The following is a 26,639-nucleotide window of genomic DNA, read 5'->3' as shown; positions in this document are numbered from 1 at the left end:
ATTATTTGCATGGCACGACGACACATCAAGTTGTTCAGTCGGCACAATGAATAAACAGATATTTGTACCGATTTTCCTTTCGTTTTTGGTTTCTTTCGCACATTGTTGTTCCTGCACTAGAAAAACCGATTGGAATGAATATCCCCATCCAGAATTGGTATTCTTAGGCGTTGACGATTTCGCTATTGCTCAAAGTTCAGCAAACACAATATCTCAATTTAATTGATTAATTGCGACCGTATCTGGCATCATACCGGGGGTTGGAACGTTTATAGGCCCAATTTTAAGGGGATGCAACACTCTACGAGAAATCATATCTGGAAAAGAGGACGCATTCTCTAAATTCATCGAGAGGCATCTCGCCATTGCAACAATTGCAGATATTAAATCCAAGGTTTACACGGTTGAGAACAGGTTAAAGGAAATGGAGATGTATATGGAACAGGTACAGTCAAAATAACGTACAAAAACGTAGCATTACGAACCTACGAAATTATAAAACGAAATTATACGAATTATTATTAAGTAATTATTATTTCAATTTTTATTAACTAATTATTATGAAATTATAACAAAGCGTAACAATAACGTAAAATTCTCCCATAAGTGTATGTATAAACAAATAGGGTTTTCGGAGGTACACTCAAAATAAGGTAGTAATGAATCATTACCATGCGGAATGACTATGTAGCTCTACCACGTCGGTTACGATTTGTCGTAGAAATGGTAATAATAATTTCAGGGAAATTCAAACTCATTACCAAATATTAAGGAAGTTAATATCATTATGTATTAAATTTGAATTTCCCTGAACTTATTATTACCATTTCTACGACAAATCGTAACCGACGTGGTAGAGCCACATAGTAATTCCGCATGGTAATGATTCATTACTACCTTATTTTGAGTGTAGTATCGTAATACGCCATGGTATTTTGGAACATTAATCATTACGGCTTGTAAGTTTTTGTGCTTTATCATACAGAACTCATCCTGCAGTGTTCCTCTCTCCATTGCGTGGGACAAGTGTGAGGAAATCCTGGACAAATACGCCACCGAGTGGGGTCCTCTCTTTAAGGGTGGAAGTGTCTTAGGATCGACACCTTCACTAGTCACGTTCGCCGCTCTATATTCTGGCGTTGCAACATTGGGATGGAAACTCTGGCCTGAAAAAAGAAATCAAATCCTGTCTCAAATTGAACGTTTGCAACCCACTCTGGAAAAATATCGCGATGCCACGATTACCTTTAGATTGTCATACGTAGAAAATGGCTTGTTTAGGGGATACTGTGAAAATCACTGTTACGATGGGTTTTATAAGGTTACGCGATGTGAATCGTGTTATCGTGTTCAGTGCGATTCCGGTGGTTTGAAGCGGTATCAGTACGATATTTCGTTGTTCAGAAGATATAAGAGAGAGGATAAATATTTTGAGTATTTTAGTTTGCCAATTAATAAATTGGCAGAGTTTAGGTCCCAGTTAAAGGAAAAAATGGTGTAAAGTTTCGCATAGTAATGAAATGTTGGATTCTCATTTTCTTAATTACATGAAAAAGTAAATATTACGTTATGCTCGCTAAATAAGCTACAAAGTTCATTGAGTTTTGTGTTTGACCAAAACATGCTTAGAATGTAAGCTGTAATTAATTAAAATAATTTTGATCGTAATACTATCTCATATGGGAATAAAATTATATCAAAAGTTCAACTGAGATTTGTTATTTTACTTACGTAATTCTTACGTAGACAATTAACTCCATACGTCCATAAATAAAAAAAGGTTTACAAATTAACAAAACCCATATGGTACAGGAAACTAAAATTTTTACTTCCGAACAATAGTTACATATGTAAAGTAAAGTATGTAACAAAAGTATAGCTACGATTACAAATTTTGTACCTTGACATGATGCCGTAATGTTTCAACTTTGAAACTCCGTACAAAAATGTCAAAACTACCTGACGACAATTTCCTCGTCGCCGATTTTTAATGTCGCAGATAGGTAAAAGGTCAGGATTATTTTTCTAAAAAAATTTGAGGAATCAAAAAAAAACCTTCGTGGATAATTTTTTTAACTTTGCAATATTTTTTACTGGATGCGGCATGCATTTTGAAGAATACTGGCTTTGGTTGGTCCGTGTACGATTTTTTTTGACGCCCACAAGAATTTTTCGCCAAAAACTAGTTTGAAGGCCAAAATCGCCACCTAGGCGAAAATTCGAAAACTGAAATATACGTTTGAATACAGACAATCTTGATATTATAGTGTTAATAATTCTGCCATTATTTGAAAAAGATGGTATTTTTTCAAAAACATTGTTTTTTTACTTTTTTAAAGAGAAAAGGTTCAACTACAAAAAAAAACTTCGAAATCAAGGAGTATTTCTGAACATGGAAAAATGCCATTTTGTATTTTTAAGAATATTTATCATTGCAAAAAGTAGTCCAAAGTTTCTTTGTCCAATTTCTTGAAATCAAAAGCGATTCGTTACTTGGTGAAAATTAAATTAAAAAATTTCGAAATGACAATCTTTCTACCATTCTTTGAAATGCATGGATATACGTTTACAATTAAAAAAAGATTGTTTCGTCAATATATTTACGATTTAGAAAGACAAAGGTTCAACTATTAGAAAATCTCGAAATCAGAAAGTATTTCTAAACTCGAGAAAATTTTCATGTAACTAATAAGCGACACTTTTCATCTTTATAAATATTTGTTATTAACCTTTTCCTTCGTAAGAGAATTCTCAAAAATATCCCGTTGCTGCGGAATAGCAACGCCTCACAACCATAGCTTGTGGCGTAGCAATTTTTGAATTACCAAACTTTATCACGGAGCAAATGAAAATTTCAGTGATACGTTCCATGGATATATTTCCAAAATTATTCAACTTTCTGTGGAGGCATTTTACTTCAAAAATGACGTAATCATGGAGACATTTTAGCCCGACCCAGGACTTATGGGGTAGGGGAAAAAGGAGCCGGCGAAAAAGGAGCCGGCGAAGAAGGGGCCGGGCGAAGAAGGAGCCGTGCGAAAAAGGAGCCGGGCGAAAAAGGGGCCGGGCGAAGAAGGAGCCGTACGAAAAAGGAGCCGCAGTAAACACATGTTTATTTTTATGGTTAGCATTATAATTAGGTCAATATTTATTCTTAGGCGAGGCAAATCAGTTTGCGTTCTTATAACATACACATAAAAATCTATCAAATATCAAATCAAGTATGGTATATCAAATTCAACAAAATATATAACATAAAATATATATTTTCGAAAAAACACCAAAATCAGTTAAGGATCAACGGGATCGCCTCAAAACCACCGTTGACCGTTATGGGAAAATGATATTGAAACTGAACTTTATTTATTTAATATTTATTTATTAGTCGATAATGTTGGAACATTGGACGGCACAAATAATTGTTTTCTCATTATTCCTAAATTACCCTATCTAAAAAACTCGTGTCTTTCTTAAATAAAATCTAAATGCATTAATTATTAGAATTTTAGCAAACCTTCTTGTTAATAGTAAATGTTTTATATATCTGACACGGACTGAGCAATTCATATTCATTTAACCTCCCCATCTTTCTTAACTAAAGGATGATAAGGTACTAAAGTTTAATTAATTAATTTTCTGGTACGCCAGCAAGCTGTCAACTCTTTGCATACATACCTGTAGTAGTTATTGTTATTATATAGTGTTACAATTAGTAGTGATACAAACAAGTTTCGAATAGCCTCGTTTTGCACACTAGAATTTAACAATGGTCATGCTTTTCAATTTTTCTACGTTTAGGTGGAGGAACATGCTATCAGTTTTATAATTAATTTACATGGATTGACATTACCGATATGATTATCAATATTATTTGAAGGACATCATCAAAATCAATCAGTCAGGAATAGTCAGGATATAAATTATGGAGAAACAAGTTTCCAAAATAGTGATATTTAAACATGTTATAACAATTTCACAACTTATATATTACATCTGAATAGCTGCACCCACTTCTAAACAATGTCACTCACCTTCTAAATACAGAAAGTTTCATTTATTTGTATTTATGTTTTTAGTACGCTTGGAATTTTTGCAAAGCATCAAAAGATTGACAAGTTTTTGAATGAAGCATATTAGCAGGATGGAATATCCAATTTCATATGGAAGGATAATACTTTTATTGGTTATTAGAAAATAGATCATCCCAAGACAACATGGAAAGTTGAAACACTCTTGATTTTTTTTTCAAAGAATAAGAATCACCAATCGAAAGTCATTAATATTCAATTTTTTGTAACATAAACATCCGCGGAATTTGTCATTGTATTGCATGGAAGTAAATTTAATTAAATCAGACCTGTTTATTTGAGGTCTTTTTCGTCGATATACCATACCTGATTTGATATTTGATAGATTTTTATATGTATGTTATAAGAACGCAAATTGATTTGCCTCACCTAAGAATAAATATTGACCTAATTATAATGCTAACCATAAAAATAAACATGTGTTTACTGCGGCTCCTTTTTCGTACGGCTCCTTCTTCGCCCGGCCCCTTTTTCGCCCGGCTCCTTTTTCGCACGGCTCCTTCTTCGCCCGGCCCCTTCTTCCACGCTCCTTCTTCGCCGGCTCCTTTTTCGCCGGCTCCTTTTTCGTAGACTCGGACTTATGTACCCGTGTTGTCCATCCGTCCGTCTTGCGTCTTGACTTACTTGAAACTTATTCTATCAACTTCAAATTTCGGAAAATTAAAAATGACAAAGTAATAGTATAAAATTTAAAGTCGATAGGATAGATTTATGAGAGTTATTGATAACCAGACAGGCAGAGACACACCGGACAAAGCAGGTACACAACCCCTGACTCGGGCTAAAAACCGAATTTTTTTCAAGATGTGTAAATCCATGGAAAAAATATTTTTTCAATGAGAGGAAATATCCTTCACTACGCAATAAAGTCACAGACCAAAATAAAGGATATTTCCTTCTTTCCGTGTCTATGCCGAATTTTGAGACAACGGATAAATCCGTTGCTCCGTCGCAACGCCTTAAAAATTAGGATGGAAATATCCTCTGTTCCGTCACAACGCCAAGTTTATGACGACGGATATTTCCATTGTTCCGCAGCAACGTTCGAAATCCGGGGACGGATATATCCATCGTTACGAAGGAAAGGGTTAAAAAAATGTATTTAAAGGTTTATTCCTTTCCTGATAGAAAGTGAAACGTATAATTTTTTTATGCACTTTGAAACCAATTTATAAACGATATTTCTCCGAGGGTGGTTTGATCCCTTGTTTGTTCCCTGGTTAAATCAGTAAAATTTCAATACATTAAAAATTCTTGAAATCAATAACCATTTGTTAATTGGTTAAAGCAAATAAAAAAATCTCGAAATCATGAGGCGTTTATAAACTTGTACAAATTTAATACAAAAAATTGCTAAATGTCAATATTTCTGCCATTATTTGAAAAACATGGAATTGGAAATAGTTTAATCGTATTTTCCTAAATATTGTTTCATCAATATCTTCGCAATTTAGAAAGAAAAGGGAGATTTGTTCCCTAGGTTTGTAAATCAGTAAAATTTCTAAATATTAAAAATTCTGGAAATCAAGAACGCCATTTTACATTTTTATGAATATTTATTATCTCAAAACTATTTGAAGATTTTTTAAACTTATGTTTATCGATATGCGACAGCAAATTCTTACTTAACATAGGACACGACAATTTATCACCAAAATCGTCAAGATCAACCCGTTTTTAATTATTTTTCCCCGTTGAGTATTTATTTAAAATTCTGGACCAAAAATTTGTACTCGATAAGTTAAATTTCTTTAACAAAGTTTCACTCTCACTCTTGTCAGTTTTATAAATTTTTGGAAATTAGTAAAATTTCAAAACACCAGAAATTCAAATTAAGTTAAAAAGTATTTCCTAACTTGGGAAAATTAAATGTAATTAAGCAAATTCATTTTTCATGTTTAGGAATATTCATTATCGCCAGACTTACCAAAGATTTATTGAAACAGTTTCATTTTATGGCACGCGCTTATTCGGGTTTCCTACTCTTTTCGAAAATATTTACTTAAAAAAATATATTTACTTTTCGTTAATATGTATCAATATTTTGTAAATATTTCAGCTATTATTTTAAAAGCAGGTTATAAAAATAATATATTGGTTAATTTTTTTTATTGTCAAATTTTGGTAGTCAAATATTTCATACGGAAAATGCTTAATACTTTTAATAGGAATACTTTTAATAAGAATATTTAATGTAGTAAAACTGGTCAAAGATCTCTCGAACTTCCGGAACTGGTGCAGCGGTAATTTGGGTTTTCGACTTTTCGAAAAACTTTTAAATATTTTTCATTCTTATTTCCTAATACAGATTTCCACAATCCTAATCTAGGAATATTTCTGAACTTGGGAAAATTAAGTGTAATCAGTTAACTCCATTTTTTATGTTTAGGAATATTTAATATGGCAAAACTGGTCAAAGATCTGTAGAATGTTCTGTGCGGTAATTTAGGTTTTCGACTTTGCCAAAAATTTCTAAATATTCTTCATCCTCATTTCACAATATTTCGGAATTATTTCAGCCATTGTGGGAAAAATAGGTCATTTTTCATGTCGTTTAATTCATATATATTTTCACGGTTTTTTCACAAATATTAAATTGATATGTTTCCCAATTTTTTTACAAATCAAAAATAGTACTGACTTTAATAAAATGTGTATAATCACTTGTTTTCTGCGATTATGAATGTCATTTCTGCGATTTTTTAATACAGTTTTCGTCAATATTTTGACCGTGTTAACAGAAAAAAGAGAACCTTGTATAAAAAAAGCTCGAAATCATAAAGTATTTCTTAGCTTGGAAAAATTAAAATGTAATCATTTAACGTCGTTTTTTATATTTAGGAATATTTCTTAGAGTGAAAAGTGCTCAAAGATTGTGTTGGTTTGTCATTAACAATTCCCAAATATTTTTCATTTTCATTTTTCAATATTTGAAAATATTTGGGCCATTATTTGAAAAAAATATGTAATATTTTTGGTTATTTTTTTAAATATAATAAAAACTTTTCCCCAGTCAAAGAACTCAGAAGGAAAATGATTTTTTTTACAAATGGAAAATAATTTGGTTGGAAAACGTAAAAAAGTAATATTTTTACAACAGTTTTTTAATACAAATTTCCCTAATTTTTTACTCTTGACTTTACGACTATTTTTTTATGACTGTAACCATAATTACTGACCTCTAATGAGGGTTGATCCGCTAAAATGATGGAGGTGGTGGCGTTAGTTTGCTCCTTATCCTTCCCACATAGCACACATATGGGATGCAGTTTCCGCGGAAGGGTGGAGACAGGGGACAATGTCCCAGGCTTATTCGATGTCCACACCATCTGCCCTATGGCCTCCGCGGCCACTGATTGAATATGACGAGGATGCCGTCAAAATGCAGATGGAAACGAATTTGTGAATATTTTACGAAATATGAACTTTAAATTGCTCTCCTTTCTTAATACTGCCATGAAAATGCGTCAAATTCCAATTTCATGATAAATATGCTATACCTATATGCATTCAAAAACATAGTAAATACTTTTGTTCAATTAGTTTCTAATTGTTTCCCAAAAAAATGCATCATTAGAGAAAATGATTGAGTACATCACGTCGCAAGGCAATAAGGCATAACGGTTTACTGGCACAGCAATATCTAGTAAATTGTTTGGGTCTAATGATTTATTTAAAAATAAATTTTACGACGTTAAAAACAAGCAATAAATAAATATGTTGGAAATAACGACACTTTTGTGAAGTCTTACCCCCAGAAATTCAAGAATATTTATTTACTTTTCCCCCGCAAATTCTTACCTGGAATCTGAATTTTATTTAAAAACTTAGAAATTATTCGAAATACTTTAGTTCATTCAAAAAATAATAATATGTGAAAAATGTATATACCAATAAAATTTACGCCACGAAATTATATATGTAAATATGTGATGAAGAAAGGCACGTGTCAATTTTGACGTTAGTGTCACAAAGTGTAATTACTTAATAAATAATATTTATCAAAGAATTTTAGACTTTAAGCAAAAAATATGTAAAACATATACGAGGGGAGGTAGAAAATTAGTCGGCCTCGCCTAGAAGGAGAGTCATTTTGCCCCACTTTTCTTGTTGGAGTGTAAGATAAACTCATATGTATCTCAGATCTCATAGCTTAAAAATTCACGGTCACGGCTGAGTCGAGGAGATCGACTCATGTGATCAAAAACAGCGAAACGGACAAAACCGATAAAATTTAGCCAAGGTTTTTTACGTAGATTTAGAACTTCAAAACGGAAACATGTACTTCTTTTTGCATTTAGTCACTGGGTAATGAACCTAGGTTCATTGTTATGACCCTGAAATTAGAAAAAACAACAAACAGTGGAAGCACCCACCCACAAAGGAGTAAACCGGGAACAGAAATTGATATGATGGCTTTGGCCACCGGTTTCGGGACTCACAATGGAGGCGCAAACCATGTTCAGCCCAGATAATTTTTTGACCATGTTAGTTTGAAAGAGCAAGTCTTTACAAACAACATTTGGTTCGGCACTTGGGCAGATGCGCAAATTTCAGCACGTTATGGGCGCCGCAAGTTCGCAAAAAATGTTGTGAAACGGTCTAGGAGGACTATTTTGTAAACTTTACAGTTTTATTTTGCTTCGCCAAGCTTTCGACAAATAAATATTGCCTTCTTCAGGGTCAACGTAGATAATATAATTATTTTACAATTAATCACTCTCACAATTTCTATAACTTGGTAAATTACATTAATCCTCTTGGAAATTTACGGATTTTTTATAAATGGTAAAATTGTTGGTGTCCATATGGAATTAATTTTCATTCCATTATTGGTGTTCATTGAATGGATGGATTTCTTGATGTACAAAGCTTCTTTAATTTTTCGATGAAAATATCGGGTTTCTCTTTCAACTAACATGAAAGAGGCCTTATCAATCTCCTCACCCGGATTCTCCGCCATATGAAGGGCTACTGCTGAAGCTTGGACTCGATTTCTTCTTACGTGTGCTTCATGTTCTTCAAGTCTTGTTAAAATGTCTCGTCCAGATTCTCCAATATATACATCTGCACATCGTTTGCATTTTATTTTGTATATTCCGCAGTTGACTTTTTCTTTTTTGTCTTTAAAGTTGAAGAGTAGAGATGATAGCTTGGTTCCAGCAAAATAACCAATTTTGACGTCTAAATTTTTTCGAAGTAATCTTGATAGTCTTTTGCATAAACTTCCAAAAAAAACAGTATTTTTGAATTTCTTGTGAAATTAGAAAAAGTTGAATTTCTGAGAGAAGTATTTTTTAATTCCATGTAAATTAATTACATGTGTATTGTCAACATATTTACTTTGTTTACAATTTCTTGTTTATAATTTCTTGTTTATAATTTCTTGTTTATAATTTCTTGTTTACTTTTAGCGTCGCAAAATGTATTTATTTAGGAAATAAAAAAATATGCACAAATTATTAACTAGATAATTTTCCGTTATATAGGATACGATAAAATTACATCTATGCACTGTCGACAAAAACTTAGGCATGAAATTACAAAAAACTGACCAAAGATCTGGCCATTATTCAATACAAGTTAAAAGGGGGGGAGACAAAATACTTTGTCAAAATAACATAGAGTATTTTGAGCTCTGTTCTTCCCAGGGTTTGGATTTCCAGTGCTGACACACCCACAAAAATACGAAAATCTACGTGAGAAGGCAGCAGTCACACGAAAATGCAGGGTTTTTGAAGAAATTTACTTTTTATCGCTGTCAAAATACTGTTAAAAAAATCGTGAAACCAATGTATTCTTTCTGAAGTACATACATATTTTGCAAATGTTTCAATAATGTGACACAAAAATTTGTCCTTCAAACAAATTCGACTACAAAAATTCAGAGGATTAAATTAAAATTATTATTGTTTTTATCTTATACTAGCGAATAAGCCCGTCTTCCGCCGGGCCATGAGAGCTATACTATCAACGGGAATGACTGTCTGCGTCGGAAGAGAGAGTGAATAAACATTAGTTGTATGATTAATGTGCCAAATATATAAATATCTATAGAGGTGGTAAGGTAGAATTCATAATCTTAAAGTAATTGCAAAGCTAGTGCACCCAAAACACTCAAAAGACAAAATCGTGAACTCTGAATATTTATTGAGTAAATAAAAAATTCGTTGTGTACACATTAGATAAAAATATAATGCTAAATCTAATTGACGCCGGTCAACACATTACAATAGAAAACTATATTAATTATTCCCTATAAGAATCTATCAACAATACACATTATCATTTTAAATCTATTTTAACACCTCCTTAAATACTACATTTTTAGTATTTAAGGACACTTTATCGCTTCCTGGTATTAATTTGCCTTGGACACTATTTGTATTTACTTCTACTTTCACATCACAGGATCTCCTAACGCGTGAAAAGGCAACATACAGCTGACCGTGGCTAAATACAGGTTCGGGAAGATAAATTCCTACCATTTCTAGTGTTTGGCCTTGGGATTTATTAATTGTCATCGCAAAAGCCAAGTTAACTGGAAACTGCCTGCGTCGATAAACAAACGGAATATCTGGGTTAGCTGTTGTGAGCTGAATTCTTGGAACAAAGACCATTTGTCCGGCCGCAGAACCAGTTAAGACCTGTGCTGTAATGAGGTTTAGTTGCAGTTTTGTTATAATCAGGCGTGTTCCGTTGCACAGGCCACGTTTGGTGTTTAAATTTCGGAGAAGCATTATAATAGCTCTGACTTTGAGGCGGAGATTATGTGGTGGCATTCCAGAAGGATGTAGTCCATTCAAAAACTCGGTTGGGTAGAAAACTGCGTCTTGGCCTGCTTCGTCTTCAATGGAATCCACACTCAAATAGGATGTCTCCTCTCCATTCAAGACGTCCAAGACCTGCTGGTTGATATTATGGGCGTCCTCGTTTTTAGGACAGAGAATGGCACGATTTGAAATTTTCATAACGTCATCAAAACACTTTAATTGCTTTCCACAAATTTCCTCAGCAATGGGGGATGTTGCAATCATGTGACTGGGGATTTCGACAATGTCTTCGCCCAGACAATCAGAGTTTAGAGTTTCCCCATTTCCTAGTTGCAGTAACCAGCGTCCATACTCGACATCAACTGATCGAACATTTTCAACTAAATTGAGTTTTTTAAATTTGTCCCAGTGGGTGCTAAACTTGATGGAGGTTTCTACTATCGCTGATCTTGATCCATGCACCACAATAGGAAGTGTCTGCCGGAAGTCACCCCCAAGAAGTAACACTTTTCCACCGAACGGAATATCATTTTCCATGACCTCTTTCAGTAGGCGATCTACCACAGATAAAGCATGTGTGGGAGCCATCGTTGATTCGTCCCAAATTAGTAAATCTGCGGCCTTGATCGGTTTCGCATCTGCTGATTTTGGCACAATGTTGGAAACTGAGTCTTCAAATAATTTAATTGGCATCTTATATTGGGAATGATATGTTCGTCCTGCCGGCAAGAGGTTAGCAGCTATACCAGTTGATGCAACCGGAAGTACAGACCTATTTTCACCCCGCATGGTGCTGATTAAGGTTTTATATAAATATGTTTTGCCACTTCCACCGGGCCCATCAATAAAAAAGCATTTCGGCTGCGGTGTCGAGTCCATGACTGCTTCACATATAGCATCAAATGCCAACAATTGTTCTGAATTTAAGTCGCATGACATTTCTAATCCCAGCAGCTCTTCTTCCAGTTGATTAAAATTGGTACCCGTTGCAATCAAAGCGGCTGGAGTTAGCTTAGGTAAACCAAAATCATGGCAAAATTTGCTATGTACAGCTAGAGTCTGCTCGATGTCGATCAGAGCGAGATTTAGGCAGTGATGGCAATTGTTTAAGTGGTGGTGATGGTGGACGAAATCTTCCATTAGAGCAGATTGGTGAATTTCCCAAAGTCTTATTATATTGGTCGGAGCGGCAAAGACACAGATTAGAGCAAACAATTGCCTGAGCTGGTAAGGCATCCCTGAAACAGCAGCATCATTAAGTGTATCCTCCCACACCTCTTCTGTGTCTAGGAGGCCAAGAGCAGCAGCTGCATCTTGAAATTTTTCATATTGCACATCTTGAACGGTTTTCAAGTCGTCAAATGAGACGGCACCTTTCTTGTGAAGAAGAAGAAGTCTAAGGCAATAGCGCTCTATTTCAGAAAGGCCTACAGTGTACATTCGACCGATGGCTTTATCACCTTGTCTGATTTTCCGCTTCCGCCATCGTCTCCGTGTAATTTGTTTGCTCGGATCGTCCTGAGATATATCCTTGTAAGTCTCGAATATGTAGTGTTCCGGTATTTCATGGTAAAAGTAGTTACGCGCGTTTTCGTCAGATTGATTTAATTTGAACCAAGCCATAAGTTTAGTATCCATTTGGGCGGCTTCCTTAAGGGCAGTGGGAATACTGTCTTTCTCAAATCTGACGCTCTGTTCCTCAGGTAGATGAACATCAAGGCGAGTAACTGTATGCGTTTGGATGTGCATACGGTAACCAAACAAACGCCAGGCTGCTTCGGGTGGGCTTACATATCGAGTGTCAACAAAGGATTTCACTTCATTGTGTTCTATTCCTTGGTTCTCTCTAATTTCAACACTTGCACAGTCATGACCTTTGTACACATATTTGAAGAGATACTTGACACTTTTAACTGTTGCACAGACTTCTACATTAATATGGCAATTGTATTTGAGCAGTAAATAAGGATTGTATGGAACAACCCATCGATTATCAATAACTTTCTGACCAACAGTTGCACTTGCTCTGTTGTTCCGCCTTTGATATCTTGGGTAGCCACCATGATTGGCAATGGTTTCCGCTGCGAAATCTTTCGGAAAATCTTTGGTGCATGTTTTGCCATCCATACACGGGCTTCTCATGTTCTGGGTTCCACACGGTCCATGAATCATGTGACGGACAACCATTTCGTATAGCCTCGGATGAGTAGAAGCATCTGGGATTTCGGCGCGATCTTCATGGGCCAACATCATAATAATATGGGCATGTGGTAACCCCCGTTTTTGAAATTCAATTACGTGTATCCTTGCCTTCTGCTTCCCGAGGACGTGCTTTTTACTAATATCATCAAGAAGTTCTTTTAACTTTAGATTAAAGACACGGGCTACCAAGTCTGGGCGATTTTCGGCTCGTTGGTTGGGCTTCAGATTTTCTTGAATTTCTTTCCACCTGGGATTGCACGTCATAGTGATAAAAAGATCCGGTTTACCGTATCGTCTGACAATTGCCATCGCATCTTGATAATGCTGCTGCATGTTCCTGGGACTTCCTTGGAATGATGACGGCAGAACATAAGCTTTTCCTGGACACGCGCCAGTGTTTACATCTGAACTTATGAAATCTTGCAGACATCTATACTTTTCAGTACGCAGTTTATCCTGATTCAATTTTACGAAATTAAGGCGATTTCCCTCTGTTTTTACGTATGCGTCAACGAAGAATTGTTGAGTTAACTTTCCTGCACTTAAGAATGGATTAAAATCTTCTCTGACGGCAAATCGGTATCCGTAATATTCCATCTGTGAGACGCGTGTGTTATTATCGTTTACATGTCTCAATTCTGGGGACCAACCAGGATCGCCGAATGGGTGAAGTAATGGATACGTCATTGCTTCAAGAAGTGGATCCAACACACTGATTCGCTTAGTTTTAACTGCTGTAGGATTGGAGGGATCGCTTCGGAGATGTATGAGGAGGTCCCGATGAAGGGGGGGTTTGCCATCATTTCCTTGAAATACAATTGCTACCTCGTTGGCCCTGGGAGCATTGTACCGTCTGTTATCGTTTTTCTGATTTTGCGAAATAGCCATGAAAAGGACGCTTTTAGGTAGATTAGTTTGCCGAGCGAGTTCTTCATTTTCTGGTTCTACCTCATACAACATTTTGGATGCTTTGGCGAATGGGTTATTTTGCTCCATGAATTGACTCAAGCCTTCCATTAGGGTTGCAGAACATTTTGAATTTTCAGTTAGTGATAAGCGTTGAGATGCCGCCAATCCCGAGTCCAAGATATAGAGTTGAGCGTAACGTCGGGTCTCTCCCTCGTCTGGATGCAATGTGCCGGCTCGGTGATAAATCTGGCCATGAATCCTGAAGCAATAAGGTCCATGACCAGGTGGGGTGGATAAAGTTGCACCAGTGGAGGCAAAAGCAAGGGAACTATTGAATGACCTGATGTGCTCCATGAAGTTTTTTGACTCTTCGTGTTGACCAGTCATTAGGGCTTTGATATACTGAGAAGTTTTTATCGGAGGCAACTGAATTTTCCCCTTCTGGCAACACGGGGTGAATGATTGGTCTTTGCCTGTGGCTTCGTTCACAAAATTTTTGGAGCAGCAAGATTCACAAATAATATTTATCTTTCCACAACTATGCTCATTAGTTTTATCGTCTACTTCTCCAACAGTCCGAGTACCCACGTCATCACCTTGTTGTTGCCGTTGTAGATAATGTCGAACCGCGTCCATGCTCCTGCGCTGTGCTTCTTCAACCGCCGTTTCCATCAATTGACTATTCTGTATTCGAATTCTTTCGGACCTCCGTCTGGTTTCTTTTTCTGGTTCTGTAGCTTTACCTCGGTGTACCTGGACCCGTTGTGCGGACGCTGACGATATTTGGGAACATAGCTCAGTACCGGAGTCTGGAACCAGTAACAGCTAAATGTACTATTGTTCGATGCAAAATTTTCTTATGTCTAACCTTCAAAAGAGCTATTGCTATCCAAGCAATTAGCCTCTGTAATCTCAACTCCACTTGTCAGAATTGCAACTTCAATGTTGTCCATCTCAGGTCCTGTCAGTATCAAACATGAAATATAAAGGAAAATAGAGTATACTGTATCATTTGTAAGCAACGAAAGATTACCATCCTCAGATGACCCACTTTTTGCATTTACGTTCGCCCGTTTCTTTGCTTTTCTCAGGCGATCAGTTTCCTTGAGCTTATCTCTTGTTTCCACGGATATAGATCCACGGTATTTTCGCTTTTGTTGTGCCGACGATGAAGGTTTCGACGTGTCGAGAATTTGCACTTCCTTCATCTCAGCTAATATTCGGTAACATAAAATGAAATTTAAGTTTGAAGCAGAACAAAGTATATTTGCCAACAACATAATCTTACCTTCTTCGTTCTTCTTCCTCCGTTCTTTTTCCTCAGCTCGCTTTTTTGCCATTCTCAGCCGGTCAATTTCTTTTTGTTTCTTTTTCTGCTCTTCAGTTCTAGATGCACGATAGCTTCTTGTTCTTTCGGCTGACGAAGGAATAGAATCCATTTTCAAGCCACGGAAACGATTTGTATAAATAAAAACTAAGCAAAATATTCCAAACTGTCAACCATCAATACGGGTTATTAGTTTCTTGAGTTGTGCACACGTCAGCCTCTTGAACAGAAATGGACAATTTTACATGCAACTAACATACTATATACTATGACGATGTATGCCTACTTATGGAGAATGGTAAAATGAGTTCAACATAATTTTGCGAACCAAGTAGTGCGATTAGATTTATGTAACTAAATGTATGCAAACCAAAATTATACAATATTGATTACCAATGGGTTAAAAATATACGCGATAAAACTGTCATATTATATTTTAGAAACGAAATCTTAATCACGTTTATTAAAGTAAATCAATTAATGAATTGTCAACATTAGAGAGTGATAAATGCATAAATCTCAACAGCATGCAAAAATTATTTTACTAATTAATTGGATTTGTTGTCAACCGTTGGACACGCACCGTCACCTATTTCCTCGGCTTTGGTCTGATCGGCCTCAGATTTATAACTGTCAAGGCTTAGGACAGACTCCTCCATCAAACTCAAATCCTTATCGGTATCATCATCAAATTCCACCTCCTGCTTCGCCTTCTTGCATGATCCGCATTGAGAATCCTTCGCATTCTGTCTGTTCAAGGCCTTTGCCAATTCCCGGTTTTTCTTTCGCAATTTTGCAACTTCCAAGTTTCGATCCTTTGCGAGCCTCCCGATCGCGATCGCAGACTCCTGGTTAATACCACACGATGGGCAGAATAGCAAACAATCCATAACCGAAGAAATTCAAACCGTTGTTATTTTTGTGGTTACTTTATTTACAAATGTAGCAGATATTTCATACCTAGAGTAAAGTTCCGACATCCATGACATCTTCCGAGACTAACCGACATCTGTTCATGCTCAATGGTTACCATTTGAGCTTTCCTGCACGTCTGGCAAATCACTGCAAGGTATCAAATAATTAATATCTATCGAGATATCTCAGTGAAAGTCAACACTTACGTGTCAGTCCTTCCAATTTAAAACCCGCACTGTTCCCACACCTTTGACAGAACATTTTGGATAACTGATGTCGAAAATCTACCGTGATGCTTGTTGTAAGTCAGAACAGGAGAATCGTTTTTTAGTTGTACTCGGAACGACACTTAGAACGGGAATGAATAAGAGTCACAACGAAACCCTTCTTATAAGATTTCCAAGGTATTTTCCCCGCACCCTCTGACCAACCAATTAACTGAACCGACATATACGTGCGCAGCTAGTCAGCCTCAGTTCCCACCATCTGGCACAAAAAACCTCATCTTCAAATTTTTGCTAAGGTTCCCCTGCTCTGCAGCCACAACGAAGTGGAACGCAGTCTTTAGTATGCAGAACTGGTCACATCTCTAGCGAATACTCCCGTATTCTAGAAGGGGGCATTCTTGATACTTAAGATATTCTCGATATGCTTGATATTTTCGATATATTCGGGAAATTGTCGATATTCTCGATGTTCTGAATATTCTAGATATTCTGAATATTCTTGATATTCTTGATCTTGTCGATATTCTTGATATTCTTGATATTCTGAATATTCTTGATATTCTGAATATTCCTGATATTCTGAATATTCTTGATATTCCTGATATTAATGATATTCTTGATATTCCTGATATTCTGAATATTCCTGATATTCTTGATATTCCTGATATTCTTGATATTCCTGATATTCCTGATATTCTTGATATTCCTGATATTCTTGATATTCCTGATATTCTTGATATTCCTGATATTCCTGATATTCCTGATATTCTTGATATTCCTGATATTCTTGATATTCCTGCTATTCTTGATATTCTGAATATTCCTAATATTCTTGATATTCTTGATATTCTTGATATTCCTGATATTCTTGATAGTCTGAATATTCTTGATATTCTTGATATTCTTGATATTCCTGATATTCCTGATATTCTGAATATTCCTGATATTCTTGATATTCTTGATATTCCTGATATTCTTGATAGTCTGAATATTCTTGATATTCTTGATATTCCTGATATTCCTGATATTCTTGATATTCCTGATATTCTTGATATTCTTGATATTCTGAATATTCTTGATTATCCTGATATTCCTGATATTCTTGATATTCCTGATATTCTGAGTAGTCTTGATATTCTGAATATTCTTGATATACCTGATATTCTGAATATTCTTGATATTCTTGATATTCCTGATATTCTTGATATTCTTGATATTCCTGATATTCTTGATATTCTTGATATTCTGAATATTCTTGATTATCCTGATCTTCCTGATATTCTTGATATTCCTGATATTCTGAGTAGTCTTGACATTCTGAATATTCTTGATATACCTGATATTCTGAATATTCTTGATATTCTTGATATTCCTGATATTCTTGATATTCTGAATATTCTTGATTATCCTGATATTCCTGATATTCTTGATATTCCTGATATTCTGAGTAGTCTTGACATTCTGAATATTCTTGATATACCTGATATTCTGAATATTCTTGATATTCTTGATATTCCTGATATTCTTGATATTCTGAATATTCTTGATTATCCTGATATTCCTGATATTCTTGATATTCCTGATATTCTGAGTAGTCTTGATATTCTGAATATTCTTGATATACCTGATATTCTGAATATTCTTGATATTCTTGATATTCCTGATATTCTTGATATTCTTGATATTCCTGATATTCTTGATATTCTTGATATTCTGAATATTCTTGATTATCCTGATCTTCCTGATATTCCTGATATTCTGAGTAGTCTTGACATTCTGAATATTCTTGATATACCTGATATTCTGAATATTCTTGATATTCTTGATATTCCTGATATTCTTGATATTCTGAATATTCTTGATTATCCTGATATTCCTGATATTCTTGATATTCCTGATATTCTGAGTAGTCTTGATATACCTGATATTCCTGATATTCTTGATATTCCTTATATTCTTGATATTCCTGATATTCTTGATATTCTTGATATTCTGAATATTCTTGATTATCCTGATATTCCTGATATTCTTGATATTCCTGATATTCTGAGTAGTCTTGATATTCTGAATATTCTTGATATACCTGATATTCTGAATATTCTTGATATTCTTGATATTCTTGATATTCTTGATATTCTGAACATTCTTGATTATCCTGATATTCCTGATATTCTGAGTAGTCTTGATATTCTGAATATTCTTGATATACCTGATATTCTGAATATTCTTGATATTCTTGATATTCCTGATATTCCTGATATTCTTGATATTCCTGATATTCTTGATATTCTTGATATTCTGAATATTCTTGATTATCCTGATATTCCTGATATTCTTGATATTCTGAGTAGTCTTGATATTCTGAATATTCTTGATATACCTGATATTCTGAATATTCTCGATATTCTTGATATTCCTGATATTCCTGATATTCTTGATATTCCTGATATTCTTGATATTCTTGATATTCTGAATATTCTTGATTATCCTGATATTCCTGATATTCTTGATATTCTGAGTAGTCTTGATATTCTGAATATTCTTGATATTCCTGATATTAATGATATTCTTGATATTCCTGATATTCTGAATATTCCTGATATTCTTGATATTCCTGATATTCCTGATATTCTTGATATTCCTGATATTCTTGATATTCCTGATATTCTTGATATTCCTGATATTCCTGATATTCTTGATATTCCTGATATTCTTGATATTCTTGATATTCTTGATATTCCTGATATTCCTGATATTCTGAATATTCCTGATATTCTTGATATTCTTGATATTCCTGATATTCTTGATAGTCTGAATATTCTTGATATTCTTGATATTCCTGATATTCCTGATATTCTTGATATTCCTGATATTCTTGATATTCTTGATATTCTGAATATTCTTGATTATCCTGATATTCCTGATATTCTTGATATTCCTGATATTCTGAGTAGTCTTGATATTCTGAATATTCTTGATATACCTGATATTCTGAATATTCTTGATATTCTTGATATTCTTGATATTCCTTATATTCTTGATATTCCTGATATTCTTGATATTCTTGATATTCTGAATATTCTTGATTATCCTGATATTCCTGATATTCTTGATATTCCTGATATTCTGAGTAGTCTTGATATTCTGAATATTCTTGATATACCTGATATTCCTGATATTCTTGATATTCTTGATATTCTTGATATTCTTGATATTCTGAACATTCTTGATTATCCTGATATTCCTGATATTCTGAGTAGTCTTGATATTCTGAATATTCTTGATATACCTGATATTCTGAATATTCTTGATATTCTTGATATTCCTGATATTCCTGATATTCTTGATAGTCCTGATATTCTTGATATTCTTGATATTCTGAATATTCTTGATTATCCTGATATTCCTGATATTCTTGATATTCTGAGTAGTCTTGATATTCTGAATATTCTTGATATACCTGATATTCTGAATATTCTTAATATTCCCTATATTCTGAATATCAAGAATGTCAAGAATATCAAGAATATCAGGAATATCAAGAATATCAAGAATGTCAGGAATATCAAGAATATCAGGAATATCAAGAATATTGAGATACCAGGATATTCGGATATCGAAGGATTTTGGACCTAACCCAGATAACCACCACCCCCATTCTGGGGGTGTTATCTTGGGGCCCCAGATAACCACTACCCCCACTCTGGGGGTGTTATCTTGGGGCCCCAGATAACCACTACCCGCAGATAACCACCACCTCAAGATAACCATCAGGCCACGATTATGACTTTTCCTGCTTTCACTTCCGTCACGAACAGAAATTTAGGACGGACAGATTTACTTTCACTTCCGTTACCAACAGACATTCTCGCTTATAATATAGATATTCCTTGCATATTTTGGCGTGTTTGCATAAATATTAATTGCATCTGTCTGTCATTTTTCGTACGTATATAAATAGCCTCGCCGTGATTTGTTATACGCATACCTGTTCAAAAAACTTTTTTCATTCAAAGTTCAGTCATCCCGATTTCTGACTGAAGATTTTCATTCACATTCAGTCATTTTCTTTCAAACTCATTTCATGTCTTACTTCGCCCCATGTATTAAGCATAGGCTGAAGAATGAAAGGAGTGAAAAATCCTTTCATTCAAATTCATTCATCTGAAACGACTGAATCTTTCACTCATTTTCGCTCAAGTGACAGGAAATTCATTTTCATTCACTGTTATTCGCTATCATAATCACTCAAATGAATGAAAGTGAACATGTACGATCAGAAGTACTTCATCGGGGAAAATCTCTACTTCAGCACGCACTCGAGAGGCGTTCAGGCCAACGGGACGATTGCAGTGACCTTGTGGTACAATGAGATCAAGGATTATGACTTCCAATTCGCCCGAGTCAAGGTCACCTCAGTTACAAGTGAAAATGTTGTATCTTAAAATTCTCGGTAAATTTGACTTACGAACTTTTACGAAACTTATTACGAACTGCAAATGCATGTTTTTTTGGCTCGTAAGCAAAAATTCATAAATAATTCGAGTGTTTGATATTTGAACTTTCAGTTGAAATCAAGACTACCAGAGGTTACGCTGTTGAGACATTTTTTAGCAAAAAATATTAACGAAAATGGAAATATGCAAAGTCAACTCACGTCAAAAGTGTGTAAACTTACACACCTAACGCAGCTACGTAGTTGCAAATTTGATCTTGATGTGAAATTTCTCTTTTTTTGGTCAATATTTTGACGATTTTAAAACAAAAAATTACGAAAAATCTCGAAATCATGAAGTATTTCTTGATTTGGGAAAATTAAATGCAAGTGTGTAACGCCATTTTATTTGGTTCCAAATATTTATTAATACTAGAAAACTTATCAAAGGTTTTTCAATTGCCAGATTCTTGTATGTATAGTATGTACGACGATTGCTCGGGTTTACGCACTTTTCCAAAAAAAGTTTTAAAAATTTTTCATTCTCATTTCTCAATATTTTTAATTATTGCAGCAGGATTATTTAAAAAGTAGATAATATTTCGATAACTTTTTTGATGTCAAATTTTTGTAATCAAAGAAAAGTTAAAAGGAATTATCTTAAAGCAAAAAAATGGAGAGTAATTCAAAACATTAAAAATTCTTTAAATTAAGAGAGATTTATCAACTTGGAAAAATTCCTAATCGTCAATACATCCAAGCTGATTTGAAAATTATCTAACTATTTTTACTGTTCTTTTGAAAAATATAGTTTCCTTAATATTTTGACGATCTTAGAATCGATGGAGATTTATTCCGAATAAATCTCGAAATTAAGAAGCTAATGTTTCTCAACTTTACAAAATTAAATGCATTTGTTTAGCATCATTTTTCATGTTTATGATTATTTATTTATGTTGAAAAATAGTCAAAGGTTTGCTTTTTTCTCGAGTTTCAAGTTTTTGGTGCAGTTTAAAACGAACTTATAAATCTCAATATCATTTTCGAAATCTGTAATTATTTTTCCCATTGTTTTCAAAAATGTTATTTTAGTAATATTTTGACGATTTTTTGAGAAATGAGATTTAATTATAAAAAATTCTCGAAATTAATATGCATGTATTTCTCAACTTGTCAAAATTAAATGCAATTGCTTAACGTCATTTTGCACATTTATGAATAGTTGTTTGTTTTAAAAAGTAGTTAAAGATTCGTTTTTTTCAATGGGTTAAGGTGCAGTGCATAATTTTTTGTGCAGTTTGAAACGAATTTGTTAGCAATATTACTCTGACAATGGAACATTTTTTCAAGCTACGCCATAATTTTGTAACGAGTTATATCAAAAAATTAAGCCAAAAATTAGAAATCACATGGCGCTGATCATTCCGTTGAATGGCCCCTTTGAAGAAAAGTATTGACCAGTGGAGGTCTCTTGAACACCATCAAATTTCAACTTTTCGGATTTTGGGTTTATTTGCAGTAAAAATGTTATGTTTCAAATTGAAACCATGCGATTAATAATGCCAAACCATGACGATTGTACTAGAAAATATCCCCACCCTGACTCGGGCAAAGCAAAGCTGTAGCAGAAGTTTTTTAATGACGTTACCGAAAAAAACCCTAGGTCGATGGGCAGAGAAATGCCGTGCATGCGTATAATGAGCTGATAACTTTTCAATTCAGTTCATCATGTTTACTTAAACACATTTGTAAAAGTACGTAATGTTCAGAGGGAGAATATGTATTTACGTACATTCCGCAAAATATGTATGTTATATGTGCTTTAAAAACCTGAAAATATGCACATAAATAATATTTTTCAATTGATGAAAATATAATTTTGACGAAACCTTATTTTCTGAATGAAGATAAATACTTGTACATACAAAACTTCGAAATATCTACTAAAAGATTTATATGTAGAAAAATACTCGAAATATACAGGAAAATATGTATGAAAATATGTAATATGTACGAAAACCCTAAACTATAGAAAATTTGGAAAACTATCTTTGAATTTTTGCGATCGTGCTTAGATGAGATGTCAGTACACGAAGTTTTAAAACGATCTGATTTGGTATGTAAAAGTTATAAATACATACATATCCGCCGTCTGGCTAATGTTGGACCCACTTGATGATGATGATTGATTAGAAATTGCGTCGCATCGTCTCGTACATCCCAAATGAAATATGTAATTCCTGGTGATATGGAGATTAAATTGTTTGAATAAGCATCACGCCACTGGGGAACATTAATGTACCTTTGCACAGTTCAATGAATACATGTGTAATTTCAGGTAGATGTCCACTGAGGACGGTCCACACAAGTCAATCTTCACGCATGTAACACAATTAATTTCTGACGAAATTATTAGACTATGGACCGAGATGATGGGCTTCGTGGTACCTAAAAAATGATATGTGTACCTCGATTTATTCTAACAGGGTGGCTTAATCCAGTGTGTGACTAGGGTTGAACAATGTCTTAAATTTATCTCAGGAACAAACACGGTATTTTTCCGTTTTGCAAAACACGGCTGGTCGTGTAGTAATCATACCTGTTCACTTTCATTCATATGACTGATTATGATAGAGAATGATACTGAATGAAAATGAATTTCTCTTTATTTGAATGAAAATTAGCGAAAAATTATTCAATCATTTCAGATGAGTGACTGTGAATGAAAAATTTCTCACTCATTTCATTGTTCACCCTATGCTTAATACATGGGGCGAAGTAAGAAATGAAGTCAGATGAAGTGAAATGAAATGAGTTTGACAGACAATAATTGAATATGAATGAAAATCTTCAGTCAGAAATCGGGATGACTGAATTTTGAATGCAAAAAGTTTTTTTGAACAGGTACTTGTATGGTAGTAAATGATAAATATTCCTTGGATATAGGAAAGTCACACAATTTGGAATTTTGTAGTGGTTTGTAAAATTCCAAGCCCATCCAGTACTTACTGTATTCCAAAACGTAGTTTTGAATAAATAAAAATATAAACGTGTCCCATGTGCATTGCAGATTGATAGAAAAATCCGAGATGGACACTTGAAAAGATTCTATTATACGTGAGTTGCGGTACATAATTTTGCTCTCGGCTGATTGATGGAGGTGCGAAATTCATTAACAAAAGTCCGTTATCCACTAATCCGAGCGGGTATATAAACTTGCGGAACCGGAGAAAAGTATTCATTAGCTGGACGCACTCTGGAAATCAAGGTTTTACTCAAGTGCATATTTATTCCTGGAAAAATGACATTCTCCAAAAATCTGGAAGTGATTGTGTTGTTCGTAACAATCCTAGCTTGCAGCGGGGCAGCGTCTCCTGCACCCTTGAAGAATAATACCGCTGATGGGAAGGGGACCCTTGGAGTAATCATTCCGACCGCGATTCCATGCTGGTTTGATAGTAAGGCTTTCGTATATTTATTGATGAAGGCAGTATTTATCAGGGTTTGCTACCCCGGGTTTTTGGGGTATTGGGGTTTTGCTGGTTTTGGTGGGTTTTAGGGCAGCAAAAATGAGCAATATCCACGGGTAGTCAGGGTAGTTGTTGGGGTAGTCGGGGTTTTCAAATTTTATTAATCGATCGTTACAATTTACGACAATTATGATAATATTTGTTCGATACCATAACCTTAATTTTACTTTTATTTTCAAGATGAAACTGCGGTACTGGTTCAGATGGAGGTAACGGACTGTGCTATTCAACCCTGTTACATGGATGCAGGTTCGACCTACGAACTAGCACCAACCTTCATTCCAGGTGATGTCATAAATACACTTACCGTTACCATTTTTTGGTGGTCAACAAATGACCAAATTTTTAATATGATTTAACAAGTACGTTACCCCTCTGTTCTTACTTGGTTTATAGCCATACATGTTCACATTCATTCATTTAATGATAAATGAATAAATTATTCACTCGATATTCAAAATTTAAATGAATATTTTATACTGATTTTTGAATAAATTAATATTGAGTGAATATCTATTCAATTCGTGTGAATGAATAATGAATGAATATTTTTTTATCATTCATTTTCAACTCAACGCTTAATAGGGAAATTTGAGAAATTCATCTAATACAGTGAATTTTGAATAACATGAATAATGAAGGAAATAAATGTTGAATAATTAATGAATATTTTATTTTACAATTCTAAATGAGTGAATAAGGAATGAATATTTTTTTCAAGGCTTTGAATGAATAAACTTTGAATGAATAAATATTTTTTGAACATGTATGCTTATAGCCCATACCACAAGTAGCTTGACCTACCGGCTGGATTACTATTACCAGGGGACGTATGTAAATTTTGGTGTCACCAATCATTCGGATACCTTCGTGGCTGGCACGGCATACAAAATCGTACGGGAAGTCGTGATACCTCAGAGAATTAGAAATGTAATTTATTGACATACTTGAAGTTTTTAAAAATATTTTTGGAATTATTTCATTATTCAATTTTACAGCATATCGGCCACTTTCACGTTCTTCTGGAAGACGAGACCAGTGCTAAGGTCTTAAGCCGGTGTGTATCCGGTCTGATTAGATATTGAAACAAGGGCCGTTATGATTTCCAAGTTTGTAAAATAATATGCATTGATATTTAACAAAGTTAGCTGCCTCATGTGAAATTTTAATTTAATTGGAAATTAGTGAAAAATAAATTATATACTCATACCTGTTCAAAAAACCATTTTTCATTCAAACTTCAGTCATTCAGATTTCTGAGTGAAGATTTTCATTCACATTCAGCCATTTTCCTTCAAAGTCATTTCATTTAGCTTCATCTGACTTCATTTATGAAATACTTCGCCCCATGTATTAAGCATTGGGTGAAAAATGAAATGAGGGAAAAATCCTTTCATTCACAGTCACTCATCTGAAATGACTGAATCTTTCACTCATCTTCACTCACATCACAGGAAATTCATTTTCATTCACTATGGTTCTCTATCATAGTCAGTCACATGAATGAAATTGAACAGGTACATATGTGTACACTTGCATAAATATTTTCAAGGGAAACTTGGCAATTTATTCATTTGGGGAAGAGTTAATTTGTAGATTTCCAATATTAGATAATCCCAATTATTTATTCGTCTTGTTGAATGGATTGAGTATCTAGTAAGGATTCAGTGGTCAGTTTCTTTACTCAATCTATTTTTTAGTGTTACTTGATGTAAACTAGTCATTAAATTGTACTGATCAAGGAATAACATGTGAATAAATGACTATCAATCAATCAATCAATCAATGTGGAGATCTATTAAAATTTTATTTAAGGTGTGGCAAAAATCAGTGATGACATGTAACACAAAAGTTCCGTGTCAGTCCATAAGGTTTGTGTAGTGGAGTCACCAGGAAAATACTTATTTTTCAAAATGGGGCTAAAATACCCAATACAATTTCAATTGACGATATTGAATAAATAATCATACTATTTAAAAAAATCATTCGTTTGTCAATATTTTCACGATAAAAAAAGTTGAACTTTTAGAAAAAAGTTGAAAATTTAGAAATCCAAAATTATTTCTAAACTTGAAAGAATAAATGTAATTATTCAACGTCATTTTTTATTTTCAGGAATATTTTTTATCTCAAAAATCATTAAAATGACGCAAGGAATTATTGACACGCTAACATCTAATAAGTATCTAATCTAACATCTAATAAGTTCGTAGGTCGAACCTGCATCCATGTA

The 26,639-nt window shown here is 34.2% G+C and overlaps 3 protein-coding genes across 3 annotated transcripts; 2 read left to right on the top strand and 1 right to left on the bottom strand.

Moving 5' to 3' along the window:
* The first annotated feature begins 22 nt into the window (after positions 1–22).
* Positions 23–1,708, top strand: LOC118438680. Its single transcript, XM_035859264.1, has 2 exons — positions 23–445; positions 986–1,708. Exons 1-2 carry the CDS (start codon positions 425–427, stop codon positions 1,499–1,501), a joined length of 537 nt encoding a protein of 178 aa, XP_035715157.1. The 5' UTR covers positions 23–424; the 3' UTR covers positions 1,502–1,708.
* Positions 1,709–10,337: 8,629 nt separating this feature from the next.
* On the bottom strand, positions 10,338–15,411 carry LOC110859072. The gene is made up of 5 exons (XM_022107935.1): positions 15,261–15,411; positions 15,006–15,185; positions 14,841–14,933; positions 10,459–14,781; positions 10,338–10,354 (listed from the first exon to the last, which is right to left on the bottom strand). The coding sequence occupies exons 1-5, from the start codon at positions 15,409–15,411 to the stop codon at positions 10,338–10,340; spliced, it is 4,764 nt and encodes a 1,587-aa protein (XP_021963627.1).
* An 8,673-nt stretch (positions 15,412–24,084) lies between these two features.
* LOC110859071 lies at positions 24,085–25,607 on the top strand. The gene is made up of 4 exons (XM_022107934.2): positions 24,085–24,334; positions 24,587–24,691; positions 25,185–25,336; positions 25,405–25,607. The coding sequence occupies exons 1-4, from the start codon at positions 24,178–24,180 to the stop codon at positions 25,489–25,491; spliced, it is 501 nt and encodes a 166-aa protein (XP_021963626.1). The 5' UTR covers positions 24,085–24,177; the 3' UTR covers positions 25,492–25,607.
* The last annotated feature ends 1,032 nt before the right edge of the window (positions 25,608–26,639 follow it).

Source organism: Folsomia candida, unplaced genomic scaffold, assembly GCF_002217175.1.
Source record: "Folsomia candida strain VU population unplaced genomic scaffold, ASM221717v1 Fcan01_Sc024, whole genome shotgun sequence".
In the NCBI taxonomy this organism is placed as follows: Eukaryota; Metazoa; Arthropoda; class Collembola; order Entomobryomorpha; family Isotomidae; genus Folsomia; species Folsomia candida.
Note: the sequence above shows the minus strand (reverse complement) of the source record. Positions and strands in the feature narration are given on the sequence as shown.

Excerpts from the sequence above, each read along its gene's own strand:
- LOC118438680 (XM_035859264.1), top strand. The coding sequence starts at position 425 with ATGGAGATGTATATGGAACAG. Across the intron at positions 446-985 it reads TGGAGATGTATATGGAACAG|AACTCATCCTGCAGTGTTCC; the intron begins GTACAGTCAAAA and ends TTTATCATACAG.
- LOC110859072 (XM_022107935.1), bottom strand. The coding sequence starts at position 15,411 with ATGGATTCTATTCCTTCGTCAGCCGAAAGAACAAGAAGCTATCGTGCA. Across the intron at positions 15,186-15,260 it reads GAGGAAGAAGAACGAAGAAG|CTGAGATGAAGGAAGTGCAA; the intron begins GTAAGATTATGT and ends ACCGAATATTAG. Across the intron at positions 14,782-14,840 it reads TAGCAATAGCTCTTTTGAAG|ACTCCGGTACTGAGCTATGT; the intron begins GTTAGACATAAG and ends TACTGGTTCCAG.
- LOC110859071 (XM_022107934.2), top strand. The coding sequence starts at position 24,178 with ATGACATTCTCCAAAAATCTGGAAGTGATTGTGTTGTTCGTAACAATC. Across the intron at positions 24,692-25,184 it reads AGCACCAACCTTCATTCCAG|CCCATACCACAAGTAGCTTG; the intron begins GTGATGTCATAA and ends GTATGCTTATAG. Across the intron at positions 25,337-25,404 it reads TACCTCAGAGAATTAGAAAT|CATATCGGCCACTTTCACGT; the intron begins GTAATTTATTGA and ends TCAATTTTACAG.